The sequence below is a fragment of the Phycodurus eques genome, chromosome 14 (assembly GCF_024500275.1).
Source record: "Phycodurus eques isolate BA_2022a chromosome 14, UOR_Pequ_1.1, whole genome shotgun sequence".
In the NCBI taxonomy this organism is placed as follows: domain Eukaryota; kingdom Metazoa; phylum Chordata; class Actinopteri; order Syngnathiformes; family Syngnathidae; genus Phycodurus; species Phycodurus eques.
The window spans coordinates 3384272-3401014 of record NC_084538.1 but is presented as its reverse complement, the minus strand read 5'-3'; the positions used below and the strand labels follow the sequence as shown (position 1 = coordinate 3401014).

Below are 16743 nucleotides of genomic sequence, written 5' to 3'. Positions count from 1 at the left end.
ATGCATCTTGAATTAAAAAGAAATTAAAATATTTAACATCGATTAAATAATAGTTTACATTTGGACAAAATAACAAAATAATCACAAGAAAAATATATCTGAAGTGATCGTTAAAAAATAATTGAAAAACAAAGTAAAATATCTTTTTGAAAATATATATTTAATTGTATTATAATATGCAGTTTAATTAAATTAAAATACATTTCTAAACAAATAATTAAAAAAAAACAGAAAATACTAATACGATTTACAATTAAATTAAAATCTAAAATATTTTAATTTAAACAAAATATGTATTTAATTCTCATTGTAATTTTTTTAAAGTGACAATTAAAAACTGTAAATAAAAATACAATTTGAATGGAAGCCTTCCAACGACAGTATTGCATTTGTTTTGACCTACAACTATCATTTGCACGTCCCATACATATATAAATCAAAGTTATGAGGACGATGATGATGAAGAAGAACAAGTCACATGACCCGTTCAAATTGCGGGACTCCCTACCTGGCTCCGCCCCCCCGCCCCCCTCTTTTCTTTTTTTTTGGCCCCTCCTTTTCGCCGTACATCCGCTGGCTGCCTGTACCGCGCACGCAGCAGCAGCAGCAGCGGTAGCGGCGGCGGCGGCAGCGGCGGCGGCTCGCAGTCAGACGCTGACGCCGACCCGCGAGGCAACACATCCGGGCTCGCTTTCGCCTGCAAGCCGCCGACATGAACCGGAAAGCGGTCGCCGACGTCTTGGCCGCGCTTTAGCCGGAGGCGACTCACACAGGGTGGGCGAGACGTTCAACGCAGGACCTTGGACATTAAGAGCTCTTTTTTTTTTGTAAGCTTTTAAAAGACATTTTGATATTAGTGTGACTTGAGCCCTCCTGTCATGGCGAGTGACTCCCCGGCTCGGAGTCTGGATGAAATCGACCTGTCTGCTTTGAGGGTAAGCCTGACACCTGACATTAGAACCAGCAGGTGCAAAAAAGCAAATAGTGTGTATTATACAAGTGCATGGACGTGTGTTTGGTTCTGCTGACCTGGATCTTTGGTCCCCTTCCCTCCCCTGGCTCAGCCCCCACCCCCCACCCCAGTTTTCCTTTCCTCTCACATTTCCCCTATTATTATTATAAATTTTTTTTTTTTTTTTTTTTACTTTGTACATTTTTTTCCAGTCGTTGTATTGACAGTGGTGCCTTGAAATACAGTGGAACCTCGGGTTACGTGACTCCGTTTGTAACCCGAAGCGTTCTAAATCCGAGGTAATATTCTTCCATTGGAATGAATGGAAATGCAATCAATCTGTTCCAGCCCCAAAATTAAGTTATACATACTTTTTTTTTTTTTTTTTTTTTTTTAATCAATGTGATGCTGACAGTAAATATAGTGCAATATAGAAGTAAATGAAAACACAATATTATATAGAAACAAAAGACTTAATAAACATGATAATGTTTTATTGCTTATTAACTAACTAAGAAGGGGGAAGGGGAGTAAGAATACGGTGCCTCCATTGAAGAAGAGTCTTCTTCCACAATAAGAGGGAAATTTAGGTAAATTTGTTTTTTCTGTTTATACAAAATCAGAAAGTGGGATTTCACATTTTCATATAAAAGATGAATTGCTCTGTTGGTCAATTTGCTACAAATTTATTTTGGCCCTTTTTATCTTTGTTTTATTGTTTCACTCACATGATCACCAGCGCTCGTTAGAACTCTGGAAGACAAACGTTAGCTTCTGATGTTCGCGCCAATGTTAGCTTTAACATTATATTTAACATTTGCTTCTAAAGTGAGTAGGAATGTTTTCAGATGTTACAGAAAGTGTCAAAAGGGTTGGTTTTTCAGAAAATAATTAATGTTCTGTTGAAAAAACTTGGAAGTAGATGAATCAATGGAGGGGGTCACTGTGATGCTAATAGCTAAATGCTAAAGCACTTAAAAGCAGCTGTACATAAATAAAACAGATTAGCTTTGCTTATGCCAAATTACTCTTTAGTTCGGCACTTACTGTATCTTGCGTTGCAAAGCTAGCCGTTAGCACCTTATTATCGTCTAATATTAGCATTTGAAATTAGTTCCCAATGGAACCTTTACGTGTGAAAAGGTGACTTTTTTTTTTTTTTTTTGGGTTAGCGTAGTTCTCCAGAAAAATTGCAAATAGGCGAATCAGTGGGGGTTCACTCTGACAGACCTTCCTTAGCTTCTGACGTTAGCACCAATGTTAGCATCTAAGATTAGCCTCCATTTTAAACATTTGCTTCTGATGTTAGTAGGGCATTTGCCCGGTGTTTTAGGACGTTACAGAAAGCGTCAAAAAGTGAGTCGATCTTTTAGACCGAGCACAGACATGACAACTGATAGACTAGTTTATGTCTTAAAAGATGATTCCATCGACGTAAGATTATCCTGTGCTCTGAGACCTGTTAAAAGTGAATTTGTCCGAACCTCCGAGTCATGACTCCGTGAATTGTGACGCGGAACAGAATGTAGCCAATCGAGAAATTACCTAACAGAAGAACAAGACAGCGGTTTTCAATTAAAAACAAACATGTCCTACCCGATGTCGTATTTTATATAAGTGAATTCCGCAGAGGGCAACAAGTATTTTCCAAAGCAAGTCTTACTTAATGACATCACCATTCTACAACACTCCCTTCGACAAGACTTGTGGAAACATCAGAGTAAAATATCCGGTAGCGTTTTTGTTAGCTCTTGTTTGATCACACCAGATTTCTGTCTTGGAGGACTGGGTTCGAGATCGCTAGTGGAACAGAATTTTTGTTTGCGGTGTTCTGCGTAGATTATCAGAGCACACCTGATAGTACGGCCAAAACTGTTAAATGCCTGATTTAAAAAAAATAATAATAATAATTATAATTTCTTAATCTTCATGTGTGGGGTCTGTAACAGATCAACAAATATTTGAAGATTTGAAAAATCCTTGAGTGTACCAGGAGTTGTTAGTGTAGTTCTATAGAAAAATAATAATAATAATAATAATGTGTAATAATAACAACGGGGAATGAGTGGGGGTTAACTGCAATGCTAATAGCAAAATGCTAAAGCAGCTGGAGATGAATAAGCCTCCCGCGCTAAAGACGGGAGCACGGACGCTCGGTTCTGATGCATATGCTCGCTTTTTAAACTCAAATAACAACAACACCCCCCACCCACTCAACACACATACTGTCAGATGAGTGTACAGTCATCCACTGACTAGACAGGAAGTAGGTCAGCTGTGCCTGATGGGGGGGGGGGGGGGCGGCTAGGTTGTGATGCGAAGGGGGTTGTGTGTGTTTTTTGTGTCCGTCTGCAACACTAAGATGCAAAGAAACCCGACTTGAGGCGCAAGTGGATTTCGGTGTTTGCTGTCTCTGTGTTTTCAACCGTCCTCATGTTTGTGATGGAATTTTCAAGGCAGCATGGTGGCTATCTCAAAATTCAGAGTTCCTGAATTGGAATCTTGAGTTTGTCCATGTATTGTTTGTGTTTGTGTGTGTGTGTGTGTTTTTTTTAATTTTATTATTTTTAAAATTGTGTGTTTTTGTGTGTTATCATGTAAGCTTGTGTGAATGTGAGTGTTTCTGTACGTGTGCGTTCCTGTTTGGCCACGAGTTCAAATGGCTGCAGTCCAGGGTGGATCTCGACTCGCGCGTGTCGCGCAACAACGTCGGGCGCCGCCAGTGTCATGACGGCGAGAGGCGGAGTCGGTATTCATTTCCTCTCATCTCATTGTGAGAACATTTATTTATTTATTTTTCTTTCCCCTCCCCGGTGCAACAGATGGCCGAGCAGCGGGCGGCTTTGCCACGCCACCCTGCGTGTGCACGGCGGGCACACTTTGCATGCTCTCAGGTGTTGGGATGTGACCAGCGACTAAAGTAGTTGAAGGCAAACACCCGTCAACCCCCCCGCCCCACACCCCAGTCGCCCTCTCAATGCCTGCTGCCCACCGAGGCCGCATTCCTCGGCCCCTCGCACCGCGGATGCCATGGTAACGGGGTCGCGGCAGTGCCCGGGGGCTTACACAAGGCTTATTCATGAATAGTCTATATACTGTATGGAAGTCTGTCCCCTCGTCTTCCCTCAGCCCTCCCATCGCCACTTGACCCATTTCTAACCCCCCTACCCCTACCACCACCACACAGTGATGGCCCACCAGCCTCAGGACCCGAAACATAGCCTAGAAGTTGGCAGCAGAAGTAGAGATGGTCGTTCCGCCCATTTCCCTTATTTCCATCCGTCCATTTTCTACCGCTCATACCGTTCCGGGTCACGGGTGAGCTGGAGTACAGCCTGGCCTGGGCGCCGGTCAATCACAGGGCACAGATATAGGACCCCTACATTTTTTTAACTGGATTATATTTCTAGGCCTTCTGTTTGTTTTCTAGGGTGCACGCTGGTAATTATCATGAATAACTGGCAAGGAATTGTCACATTACGGTAATTGTATACACAGCCCTTCACGTTGAAATCAATCGTCGACGTCCCAGAAGTCGGCACCTGTCTCAATATTTCTTTTGACTCTGTGGTTTATTTGTAGTTGTTCTGTTTATTTCTATTGTCCAGAGTGGCAGTTGTCGTGACTGACCGGAAAGGAACCGTCACATAAGAGTAATTGTACAAAAAGCAATCGTTGCTGTCCGAGACGTCGCCACACATCTAAAGAAAAAATTTAAATTTCTACTTGTTTTGTTTATTTCTATTGTGCACATTGGCAGTTATCCTGAATAACTTGCAAGAAGCAGTTGCATTACAGTAATTATACACGTCCCTTCGCGTCGAAAGCAATCGTCGCTGTCCGAGACATTGCCACGCGACATAAAAACAAAATTGGACTCTGTGGATTATTTCTAGTTCTGTTTATTTCAACTGTGCGCAGTTGTCTTACGAGTGGCCTGTGGCACAGTTATGATTGAGCCTTCCAAAGTCTGCCTAGCAACACTAACCATGGAAAAGTGACTGGTCAAAAAAAAATATACCGTCTAAAATGTCTGTAACTGATATTCAAACCTAGAACCTCAGACTGCGAGGCCAATGTGCTAACCACTGCCTAACAAGAAATGTCAAATGCCCCACCGCAACCCGTTTGGGCAATAATAAGACGAAACATAGAGTGAAACATAACGTTGTTATATGAACGCTAGCGCCATCGAATTCTACATGATTGACTTTGTCCACAACGATCAATAATCGCTGATCCTCGATGAAACATACCCGACTTGACACTAACAAAATCATTCTCACCAGCGAGTGTAGCGAGTTCCCCAAACTGGGTGATATAACCTCGAAGTTCGATAAATTCAATTTTAATTTTTTTTTTTTTTCACGAGAATCTGATTTCTAATTCCGCATTTTTCCCCTTTGCTAATACGAAATTGCTAAATTGGTTACACTGACTGTATTTTTGTCGACTCGCTCCTCTCTGTTTCCAGCTAAATTGTTAGTGCAAGCAGAGCACATCAGCAGGAATGCGCTTTCAACTACAGAAGCCTCATTTAAAAAAAAAAAAAAAAAAATCATCTGACGAAATTGGATTCATTATCGGCGAGTCTGGAATCAGGCGCGCTCTGCGTCACGCCGCGTTTTCTTGTAAATGTGTGATTAAGACTTGATGAATAATGCAGCGGCTCGGTGTGGGCGGGATGTGCTGGGAATTTAGACTCGCGCCGCATCACTTTTGTGTTCTAAATGCAGACTCGATCCCCCCCTGATCGCCGCCATCCTCACGAGGGTCTCTAATGTAATCCGCCCCACTTGTGTGTAATTCACTTTCCCGAGACCAACAAGTCGATACGGCGTGATTTGACTTCTGTGACTTTTCACTAATCCTTCTGACAGAAGTCACACACATTTATTGCAAAGCCTTAAAGAGGATGCAGGATACATTCTATGATAGTACAATACGTAAAGGGATTGTTCAGAAGCACCGGAACTAGTACGGTATCCTACCACCAAAGACGGAAAACCGTCTTGTCTCATCATTTTTTGTATAACCGACATGGAACAAAAAGGCAGGAGAAGTGCTGCGTCAGAGTTGCAACAGGAGACTGTGCATTTATCTGCCTTTTGCACAGAACTGCTAGATTTTTCCTCCAAAGACGGACATTTGCAGGGTTGATTTTCTCATTCAGGTTGCTGTTTTTTTTTTTTTTTTTTTTTTTTTTTTTTTTTTTATAAATTTACTACACAAGCGATACTGTAAAAAACACAGGCGTACCAGAAAAATGTGAAAGATTGAAAATTGTGAGGTGGACAATGTCCCATCCATTCCGGAAACTTTTGACCTTTTGATTGGTTCATTCTAAACACAGCTATGTCTCAGTTATAAGAGGGTGTGCACACTTGTGCAACCGCATTATCTCAGTTTATTTTTGCTTTAACTCTCAAAAAGACGAAAACATTTCAACTGAGTTATAAATATTGTAGGCCACATTAATGGTGGAAAAGGTTTTCAAATCATTTATGTTGGTCTCATTTTATTATAATTTTTTTTTTGTAATACTACAAAAACCTGCCATTTGAACATGGGTGTGTACACTTTTATATCCACTGCACAGCACCTGTCATGACAGGACACGCACAAAAGGTCTCAAGGACCCGTTCCCCGAAATATACTTAAAATGGTTCAGAACAGGTGCAATCTTAAAGCCTTGTGTTTTGGTTAAGTAAGAGTCAGCGAGGAGGAGGGATTAAGGTTACGTCGAGGAATGAAACGCAGCCACTCACAGGTAAAAGTGACTTTCGCAACAACTGCAGGCCTGCACTCTAAAAGCCATTATTCATAATGGCCTCTCCCTAATGCCTCCCGGGACAAATATCCCCCGTTTCGAGCTAAAGAAGGGAGTTGAAGGGCTGCGGCGCTTGTGTCTCTAACGTAAGCTTTAAGAAAGTCAGTCCCTTTTTTTTTTTTAATTTATTATGATTTTTTTTTTTATAACAGTATAAAAAATAAAATTTTGATGAATACTATATGTTGGCTGGTTTGGCAAATTATGTTTTTGTGCAATTTTTCAGACATGGTTTTCCTGAAAAATGTTGGTTGGATTCCAAATTAATATCAGCGGCCTTTTTCCTTCCGTTCTCCTTCCTTTCCGACTCTTGAAAATTAGACTCGTCACAAACTTACCACTAATAACAATTGAGTTTTATGCCACTTTTACTTTTCTTGAAAATTTGGGTCGGTTTGGCCGATGACATTTTTTTTGCGACATTTCGATCTTGGTCAAATTTCAATTTGTTCAAACTCAGGGGTGTTTTACTTTCAAGTTTCAGTTGCACAATTCAATATAAGACTGTACGATTTCGTTGAGTAATCGCGTAATTGCGATTACTCAACGAAATAGCTATTGCCTAGTCATTCTAAAAAGATTCGATTGTGACAGCCCTAGCTCCCACGACTTTTGTTTTCTCTCTCAGCGTTGTGCCATTATTCAGACGTGTGACTCACCGGCCGCCGCTGAGGTCATGTGACCGGTCATGTGACACCAGAGGAATGCACAATGACCGGGTAAAGGGGCGAGTGGGGGGGGAGGCCATTTCTGCGAGGGATCTATAAAAGATGAATGACGCCCGGCCTGTATTTTTATCAGCAGGCCTGAGGACATGTAAGAACTGGAGCAGCAAAAAAAAAAAGCAAAAGAAAAAGCACTCTGTTTCTGCAGTCATTCCAAGCAGCACAATAGGGTTGGAAAATTAATAGTTGATTTTGAAAAAAGAAAAAAAATCTTGACCAAAAATTTTTTGGGGAGGAGGGGGGGATTGCCTGCGAGCAGAGAGGAACTAGTTTACAAAAGCACAGCCAGTGTTGACAAATTAGCGATTTGGTCAACTATGAGATCATCAAATCAAATCAAATTTGGTTTATATAGCACTTTTCATACATAAAAAAAATGAAAACGCACAACTGTAATTCTATTATTTTTCGGAAAACAAACTTACTGGGGGAAAACAAAAAACCAAAGCTGTTTCAAGTTTTTTAGGTAACAGGAATAATAAAGCAAATCCCACAAGGGAAGAAAAACAACAAAAAGCTAAAGCTTGTTTTAATCATGTCATTATCGTTTGAGTTTTCTATAAAAGTGGGATTTTTTTTTTTGTGGGGAAAAAAAGTGAGATTTTGTTTTTGCTTCGAAGCACATTTTTTTTTGTTTGTTCTCGTTTGAATGTTCCGAGCCGTCGTGTGGGTGTTCGCTGCGAGACAGAGGCAGGATGTACTTGAGACCAGCTCGTCTTTTTTTGCGTTTAGAACGACGTGTAGACGAGACAAAGAAGAAAAAGGAAGAAGAAGAAGAAAAAGAAGAAAAGGTCTTTGACAGCTTGACAGCTCGGCTGAGGCCTGCACTAACCCGCCGAGACAAAATGAGGAGAGGAGCACTGGGAAGCAAAAGTGGAGGGACAGTAAATCTTTCATATAAACTCGTGCCGATGCAATCTAATGATATCCAGTACGACAACTGTGGCAACAGTGCTGCCTTTGCAACGATTTTTACGTCCAGTCTAAAAGCTACTACAACAATTGAGTAAGCCTTTGTTTGTTCAACAATAAGGTCATTTATCAATGAAGTTGATAAATATTTTAAATACTTGTTTTTTTTTTTTTTGGGGGGGGGGGATCATTGAAAGTTAACACGAGTAATTGTATAAAATTATTCAAAAACATTTTCATAATTTAGAAAAAATATTTTTAATATCCATTTTTTTAAAGACACGTTAAGCCTTTATTTGCCCTGCAACTAGGAATGTTATGTTTTTTTTTTTAAAGAAAATTTGTGAATAGTTAAAAGACAAGAATAGTCATTCAAAATAATTGAGAAGAAATACTAAATAAAAGAGATGAGATTTGCTATTTTTTTATTTTACTCGAGGTTAGGCGATACCGCATTTACTTTTTTTTTTCTTGGAAAAATGCAGATTTTTTTTCTTGTACCATTCCACCCCCCCGCCCCCCCAAAAATACAGCGTTATTGTTCTAGTCTCAGAAAAATACATATTTTCTTCCTTATAAGATAACTACTTTTTTTTAATCTTGAAAACTATGCCTATATTCTTAATACATTACAGTTTTTGTGTTTTTCCAACTTATCTGATTGTTATTTGAACCCTTTTTTCTCAATTTGCTTCCAGAAAAAGCAAACGACAATGACATTATTCCAAACAAATGACATCGACTTCCACAGAAATAATAGGAAAAGGTATTTTGTCTTTACAGAAGAAAAAGTGTAGAAAATAAAAATGCGTGCTTCTTTTGTCAAGACATGTATAGCATGTCAACATGATCCCGAATAAATGAACATTTTAAATGTTCTATAAATGAAGATTTAAAAAAAAAAAATGAGCCAAAGAGTTGTACAGGCGAGGCAAGGCGACGTCGGGAAAAATATTTGCGGCTTGGAAACAAATACCTCGGGTCAAAAGTTGATAGATCACTGCTTTTTCAACCGATAAATGGGCACCCTGACTTCATCATGTTATACACTTTCCGACTTATGTGATGTAACATTTATGTATTTTTAAAATTTATTTATTTATTTATTTTTTTTACTTTGAGTAGTATACTGTACATATTCGAAAGTGCAGCACTTTTGGTTTGCGACGGACATTGGAGGTTCCATCGTACCTGCTCAAACGATCCTGTGGCGTTCACGCGTTGACGGACAAGCACGATTTATTTCCGAAGAGTGATTTTCTTTTTAAACACACTTTAACTTGACAACCCCCGTGAATGAGAGCCTTAGATGGACTTGAGAAGGAAGCGGAGGCCAAATACCAGCTATTGTTGGAATGCCGTAGCAACGTGCGCCAGATTGGAAGGGGGAGGTGTGTGTGTGTGTGTGTGTGTGTTTGGTGTGGGGTTCAATGGGTTTGCTATTCTGTTGAGTTCAGTCTTGCCAACCTGTTGGTTGTGTGTTTAAGCCCTAGTAGCGTGTTGGCTTTACTAAAAATGCGCACTGGTTCGCCATGAATACGTATGACAGTAACTCGAACGTGCAACGGCTAGCTTAACACGCTACTCGCGACCATTGTAAAAACGCCCCATGCTAGGCATTTCGCTTGGCGTGTTGGCGGACAAGCAGTCGGCTAATTAACTCGCAACTCCGGAGGAGCTGTCGGGACTGTTGGGGTGGGACACACTTCAGTTTTACATTCCAGCTTGGAGACTGATGATATAAAACGCAATGATTGTGCATGATGATAGAGACCACACAAAATGGCAAATTGGACCCCTTAGTTTTGACCTAAATTACCTCCAATCGCCTATTTTCTACAGCAATCTACTCCTTAGTTGCGAGAAATGACAAAAATAAGCACACATGCTAGCATTAGTTTCCCTGTTCCCATGTCTTAGCTCTGGATGGTCCTTAGTTTACCCTAATTTGCCACCAATCTCCTATTATCCATGACTACTAACTCTTTTTTTTTTTTTTTTTTTTGCGAGAAATGACAAAACTAAGTACACATGCTAACATTAGTACACCCTGTTCCCATGTCTTAGCTCTGGACAGACCTTAGCTTACCCTAAATCGCCAGCGGTTCCCTCTTTTCCACTTCTACCTACTCTTTTGTTGTAAGAAATGACCCAAAAAATCCACACTTGCTAAGATTACCTTACCCTGTTCCTGAGTCTTAGCGCTGGATGGACTTAGTTTGCACTACATCACCACCAACTGCCTCTTTTCCTCTGCTATTTACTCCGTTGTTGCTGGAAAAGACAAAAATAAGTCTGTGTGCTAACGTTAGCATAGCCTGTTCATGTACCTTAGGTCTGGGCAGACCTTGGTTTGCCCTAAGTTGCCATCAATTGACTGTTTTCCTCTACTGCCTACTCCTTTTTTGTGAGAAATCACAGAAATGAGCACACCTGCTAACATTGGCTTATCCTGTTCCTGTGCATTAGCTCTGCACGTATCGCAATTCACCCTAAATTGCCACCAATCGCCTCTCTCGCGCTGCTATCTATTCTGTTATTGCTGGAAATGACAAAAAGAAACATATGTTACCGTCCGTCCAGAGCCTGCTCCCACTCAGCTCTGGACGGACCTTAGTTCGCCCCTAAATCGCCACCAATCGCCTCTTTTCCACGTCTAGCTACTTTGTTATTGCCTGAAACGACAAAAAGAAACGTGCATGCTCATGTTTTTAAAACCTGAGAATAGACCATGTAAAAAAATGGCAATTTTGGTGTACCAGACTTAATTTGTCCTAAATCACCACCAATCGGCCCTTTTTCACGGCTACTTTGTGCCTTAGGTGTTGGGCAGACCTTATTTGTATTGTATTAATTAATTAATTATTAATTAATTAATTATTAATTATTTTATTGTTTCCCTAAAAAAAAAAAAAAAAAAGTTTTCTTGAAAATGGGCAACTTTTTAATTCGTGTGACATTTAGGAGTACACATTATTCTAATCTTTTATTAGCATTAGGATTATGAGGGGGGCTGGGGGGGGGGGGGGGGAGCGGGTCCGGATAAAAATGTCTTTCCTGTTAGGGGTTTCCCCAAATTAGGAGAAACCCTGTTCTAATGGTCCTAATAATGATTCAATGTTGTCATCTTTCTTCTCAGGAACCCGCTGGCATCTTTGAGCTGGTGGAGCTGGTGGGAAATGGCACTTACGGGCAAGTGTATAAGGTAAGATCGTGTCCTTTATGTGTATCCAGATGAGCTGGTTGAAAGGGGAAGTGCGCGCGCGCGTGTGCGTGTGCGATACAGGAAGTGGCCGCGCTCAGCTGTTCCTGTTTGTCGCAACATCGCGGCGGTTCGTCTCTGCCACGTGCTTGAAAGTGGTAGCTCATTCATTGGCTGACGTTCGGCGCCTTCGCATTACCCAGAATGCCTGTGGCAACAGCCTGTTAGCTCGCTGCCCCGCCATTGGCTATCTCGTGCTGTACTAGGACCACTCCGGGGAAGTCTGTATTGGAGCCAGAAAGAGTAAATACTCCTAAGTGGTAACTAACACTGTGTACGGGAAAGTTTTTCCACCGAATAATGGAAACACAGCAGTATGTCGACTGACAAGTGACCCGGCTCACGGGTTTTTCGAGATAAAAGCCTGCCAGTCGGACGATTTTTTATTTTATTTTTTGTCTCGAGTTGCGAGCAAAGATTTAAGCGCTACATAGTGGCAACGAACTTCCCCACAAGTGGCAGTTTTCCAGATAGTGAACAATTCTTCAAATAAAGAGGCTTCAAGTTCTTTATTGCCACCCGCAGTTGACGTTTCCTGGAAAACTAAACACAAGATAAAGAGAATTACACATTGTGTGTCTCTATAATGAAAGGCCGCTAGCTTAATGTTGACGCACGATGCAAAATGCCATAGATGAGCGAACAAAACTAGCATTGATGTCACAGTAATTATAAACCTTTAAACAATTGTTTTTTGAATACAAGTGGTAGCAACGCATGTAGATGGACAATATGACAAAAGGCATATATTCTTTATGCTCTGCGAAAAACAACTAATATCACTGCAGTTTAGTTGCGGCGGTCTTCTTCCGCGTTTCATCATCAAATGTAGTCTGGTTTGTCTCTGTATTATACACACAAACAAATGAGCAGCATAATGCCTGTTCCATTGTCATAATGCACAAACTGGGACTATTTTCTCAAAAATGTGACATTTTTTTTCCCTTCATTGTTGTAGTACCATTTTCCTTTCGGTGTGACCTTAATACTCCTTCACAATAACAGTCATTAATTATTTAAAAAAAGAAAGCCCCCCCCCTGATAATCCCCCAAATATGTCCCCTTTCTACTACTTCCAGTGCATGATTGTTTACAATACAAAATGATTGCACAAAAAGGCTGAGATATATTTAAAAAAATAAAAATAACAAATGAAAGCAGCAGCACTGAAGCAAAAAAAAAAGACAGAAAAAAAATCAGTCTATTTTAAAAACGCTTACAAGGATCCGTCTCGGCCCCCGTAAACCCGACGAGGATCATCATCCTGTGAGCGGCTCAATCTGAGAGTGTGAGAAGATAAATTGACCTTCAGTCTGGTGGGGATTAGCTGAGTGGAACATTGCTGCTGCCGCTGAACCATTTTTAGACGCTTTGTGTGTGAGAAAAAGAATATACTGGACTTCATTATCTCAGTGGAGATGAATTGAACGTCGAAGTTGATGTTAAAGTCTTTGATTGGCTGGAAATGGGAGGAGCAATGTGCTTTCAAAATGATGTGGTTGATGTTTTCATGTTTGCAGCCCATTATTGATATCGAATGATCCAATTCACATTATAAATTGATGTCTGTTAGGGATGGTTTTTAATCGATTAATCGATCTATAGGTATTTTGTAGCTCGCTGATTATTGGCATTAGAAGCAAATCAGGCAAAAGGAAAAATGTTTTTGGAAAAAAAAAAAAGTCTCGTAAATTACGATTTTCTTTCCCAAAAAAACATGATTTTATTAAAGTTTTTCTATTTTTTTCTCGGCGCATTACACATTTATTCTTGGTGGGAAATAAAATCTAAACAGAAAAACTGTCGCCTTTTCGTAACAGTACTTTTCCTTTTAGCTTTTGCTCCTCGGACCACATCCAACTTTATTGTCCTAGCATTGTCTTTGTACCTAAAAAGTATGTTATTATTATTATTATTATTTTTTGTAACATCATGTGACTTTATTCATCCATATTGTTGAGAAAATGCATTTTTCTTCTTGGGGAAAAAATAAATAAATATATATATATTTTTTCTAAAACATGACCTTAGTCTCATAACATTACACACACACACAAATTCTCGTAACATTCCAAACTTTGTTCTAAAAAAAAATCTCGTATTACAACAACCAAATTATTTTTCCTCGTAAGATTCCGACAGCGATATTGAGAAGCTAAGCTATAGATACAGTGGGTACGGAAAGTATTCAGACCCTGTTAAGTTTTTCACTCTGTTATATTGCAGCCATTTGCTAAAATCATTTAATTTCATTTCCCCCCCCACATTAATGTGGACACAGCACCCCATATTGACAGAAAAAAATGGAAATGTTGAAATTTTTTTCAGATTTATTAAAAAAGAAAAACCGAAATAGTAGAATACAACTTTAGTCGAAGCACCCTTTTGAGCCATGAGTCTTTTAGGGAATGATGCAACAAGTTTTTTGGGGGATCATCTGCCATTCCTCCTTCCAGATCCTCTGCAGTTCTGTCAGGTTGGATGATGAACGGTGGTGGACAGCCATTTTCAGATCTCGCCAGAGATGCTCAATTGGGTTTAAGTCAGTGCTCTGACTGGGCTATTCAAAAACAGTCACGGAGTTGCTCTGAAGCATACTCCTTCGTTATTTTAGTTGTGTGCTTAGGATCATTGTCTTTTTTGAAGGTGAACCTTCGGCCCAGTCTGAGGTCCTGAGGACTCTGGAGAAGGTTTTCGTCCAGGATATCCCTGTACTTGGCCGCATTCATCTTTCCTTGGATTGCAACCGGTCGTCCTGCCTCTGGAGCTGAAAAACACCCCCACGGCATGATGTTGCCACCGCCATGCTTCATTCACTGTTGGGACTGTATTGGACAGGTGATGAGCAGTGCCTGGTTTTCTCCACACTTGCCACTTAGAATTAAGGCCAACAATTTCTATCTTGGTCTCATCAGACCAGAGACTCTTATTTCTCACCATCTTGGAGTACTTCAGTACTTTAAAAAAACAATTTTTTTTTAAGCAAACTCCATGCAGGCTTTCATGTGCCTTGCACTGAGGAGAGGCGTCCGTCGTGCCACTCTGCCATAAAGCCCGACTGGTGGAGGACTGCAGTGATGCTTGACTTTCTAGAACTTTCTCCCATCTCCCGACTGCATCTCTGGAGCTCAGCCAAAGTGATCTTTGGGTTCTTCTTTACCTCTCTCACCAAGGGTCTTCTCCCCCGATTGCTCAGTTTGGCCGGCTGGCCAGCTCTAGGAAGGGTTCTGGTCGTCCCAAACGTCTTCCATTTAAGGATTATGGAGGCCACTGTGCTCTTAGGAACCTTAAGTGCAGCAGAAACTTTTGGTAACCTTGGTCAGATCTGTGCCTCTCTCAACAACTCTGTCTCTGAGCTCTTCAGACAGTTCCTTTGACCTCACAATTTTCATTTGCTCTGACATGCACTGTGAGTTGTAAGGTCTTATATAGACAGGGGTGTGGCTTTCATAATCAAGTCCAATCAGTATAATCAAACACAGCTGGAGTCCAATGAAGGTGTAGAACCATCTCAAGGAGGATCAGAAGAAATTGACAGCACCCGACCGAGTTCAGTATGTGAGTGTCACAGCAAAGAGTCTGAATACTTATGGCTGTGTGATTTCAGTTTTTCTTTTTTAATAAATCTGCAGAAATGTCAACAATTAAGTTTTCTTTCTGTCAATACGAGGTGCTGTGTGTACATTAATGAGGGAAAAAATGAACTTAAATGATTTTAGCAAATGGCTGCAATATAGCAAAAAGCGAAACATTTAAGGGGGTCCAACTACTTTCCGTACCCACGATATGTAACCATGCTTACGATTGATTATAAGGGCGGTTGCAGTTTTTAACGTGACTTTTGACGGATGCGGCGTATACTTCCTGGACCTGCCGTCGTCGTTTGCCTGCGAGCGAGCGATAGCAGCGACTCTATGTGTATATATATATGTGTGTGTGTGTGTGTGTGTGTGTGTGTCTGTGTGTGTAGTTAAAAGTCTCACATCTGCTCCTTACCATCTCCGTGGCTCACTGCACAAACGTCTGATCTGAGATCATTTGAGCTTTTCTTCGTTATCCCTTCTCTATCCATTCATCCTGCTATCAATAAGTAATCAAGTTTTTCTTACATTTTCACGGTTTTTGGTGCTTTGAAACCTCCCTCGTGAGCCGTTCTTTCGGGAGCAGCCTCCAGGGCCTCACGGTGAGAATGTGCGTATGTACATATATTGTATATAAATGGATGGAAGGATTTCGCTGGCTGCTCTAAAAGGCCCATAAATAGAGAACACGGGTAATGCTGAATAATTAAACGCTTTCTCCATCTTCCACTCTCCCGTTAGGCTTCTCCTGCTCATACTTTCTCATCTAATTTCTCCCGCAACACCTCCTCGTTGTTGATACGTTCTCAGGAAAAAGGGAATCGTGCAAATGTTTCGCCCCAAAATAAACATTCATTGATGTAAAAGTGGAGCAGCTACATGTTTTTCAACTCAAACGTTATGTAGAGTATTAAAGACGCGCTGGAAAAAAAAGGACTGTAAGAAAAAAATTGTAAGGTTGCAAGGGTAATTTATTATTATTTTTTTAAAGATTAAAACCTTTTAATAAAAGAGTCCAAATTATGCATCATTAGTTGTATTTTTTTAAGGGAAAAGTCAAATAGTTTTGTCATAAACTCATTTTAAAAAATAGTGTTAGTTTTTGAAGTCTTTTTAATTTCCTTTTTAGAAAATTGATGCATTTTTGAACAAGAAAAATATTTGCACTTTGTGATACATTTGTAATTTGTTTGAATGAAAACTCTTGATTGAGAGTAATCTTTTTTTTGAAAATAATAATCTTTATTTTTAAATAATAACAATATTAATATTTATCTTTAATCATTAAAAATCAAAAATCAAATATTTTTTGGGCGGGGGCATATTTTCTTTCTTTTTTGGAGGAAAAATAGTATTTTGTAACGAGAAAATAGTTGTACATGTTGGACCAAAAAGTAAATTTTGAAAAAGTAGTTATATTTTAGAAAATAATGGCTTTCTTTATTATATTTCTTTTCAGAAAATTATTTTTTTTTACATAT

The 16743-nt window shown here is 39.9% G+C and overlaps 1 protein-coding gene across 9 annotated transcripts in view; it reads left to right on the top strand.

Moving 5' to 3' along the window:
• The first annotated feature begins 615 nt into the window (after positions 1–615).
• Positions 616–16743, top strand: part of tnika (TRAF2 and NCK interacting kinase a) — a 62240-nt gene continuing 46112 nt past the window's right edge. For all 9 annotated transcript variants that reach the window (XM_061695912.1, XM_061695910.1, XM_061695906.1 and 6 more), the window contains exons 1-2: positions 616–935; positions 11559–11624. In XM_061695912.1, the coding sequence (XP_061551896.1) occupies positions 879–935; positions 11559–11624 (123 nt within the window). In that variant the 5' untranslated portion in view covers positions 616–878. The remainder of the gene's footprint in view (positions 936–11558; positions 11625–16743) is intronic.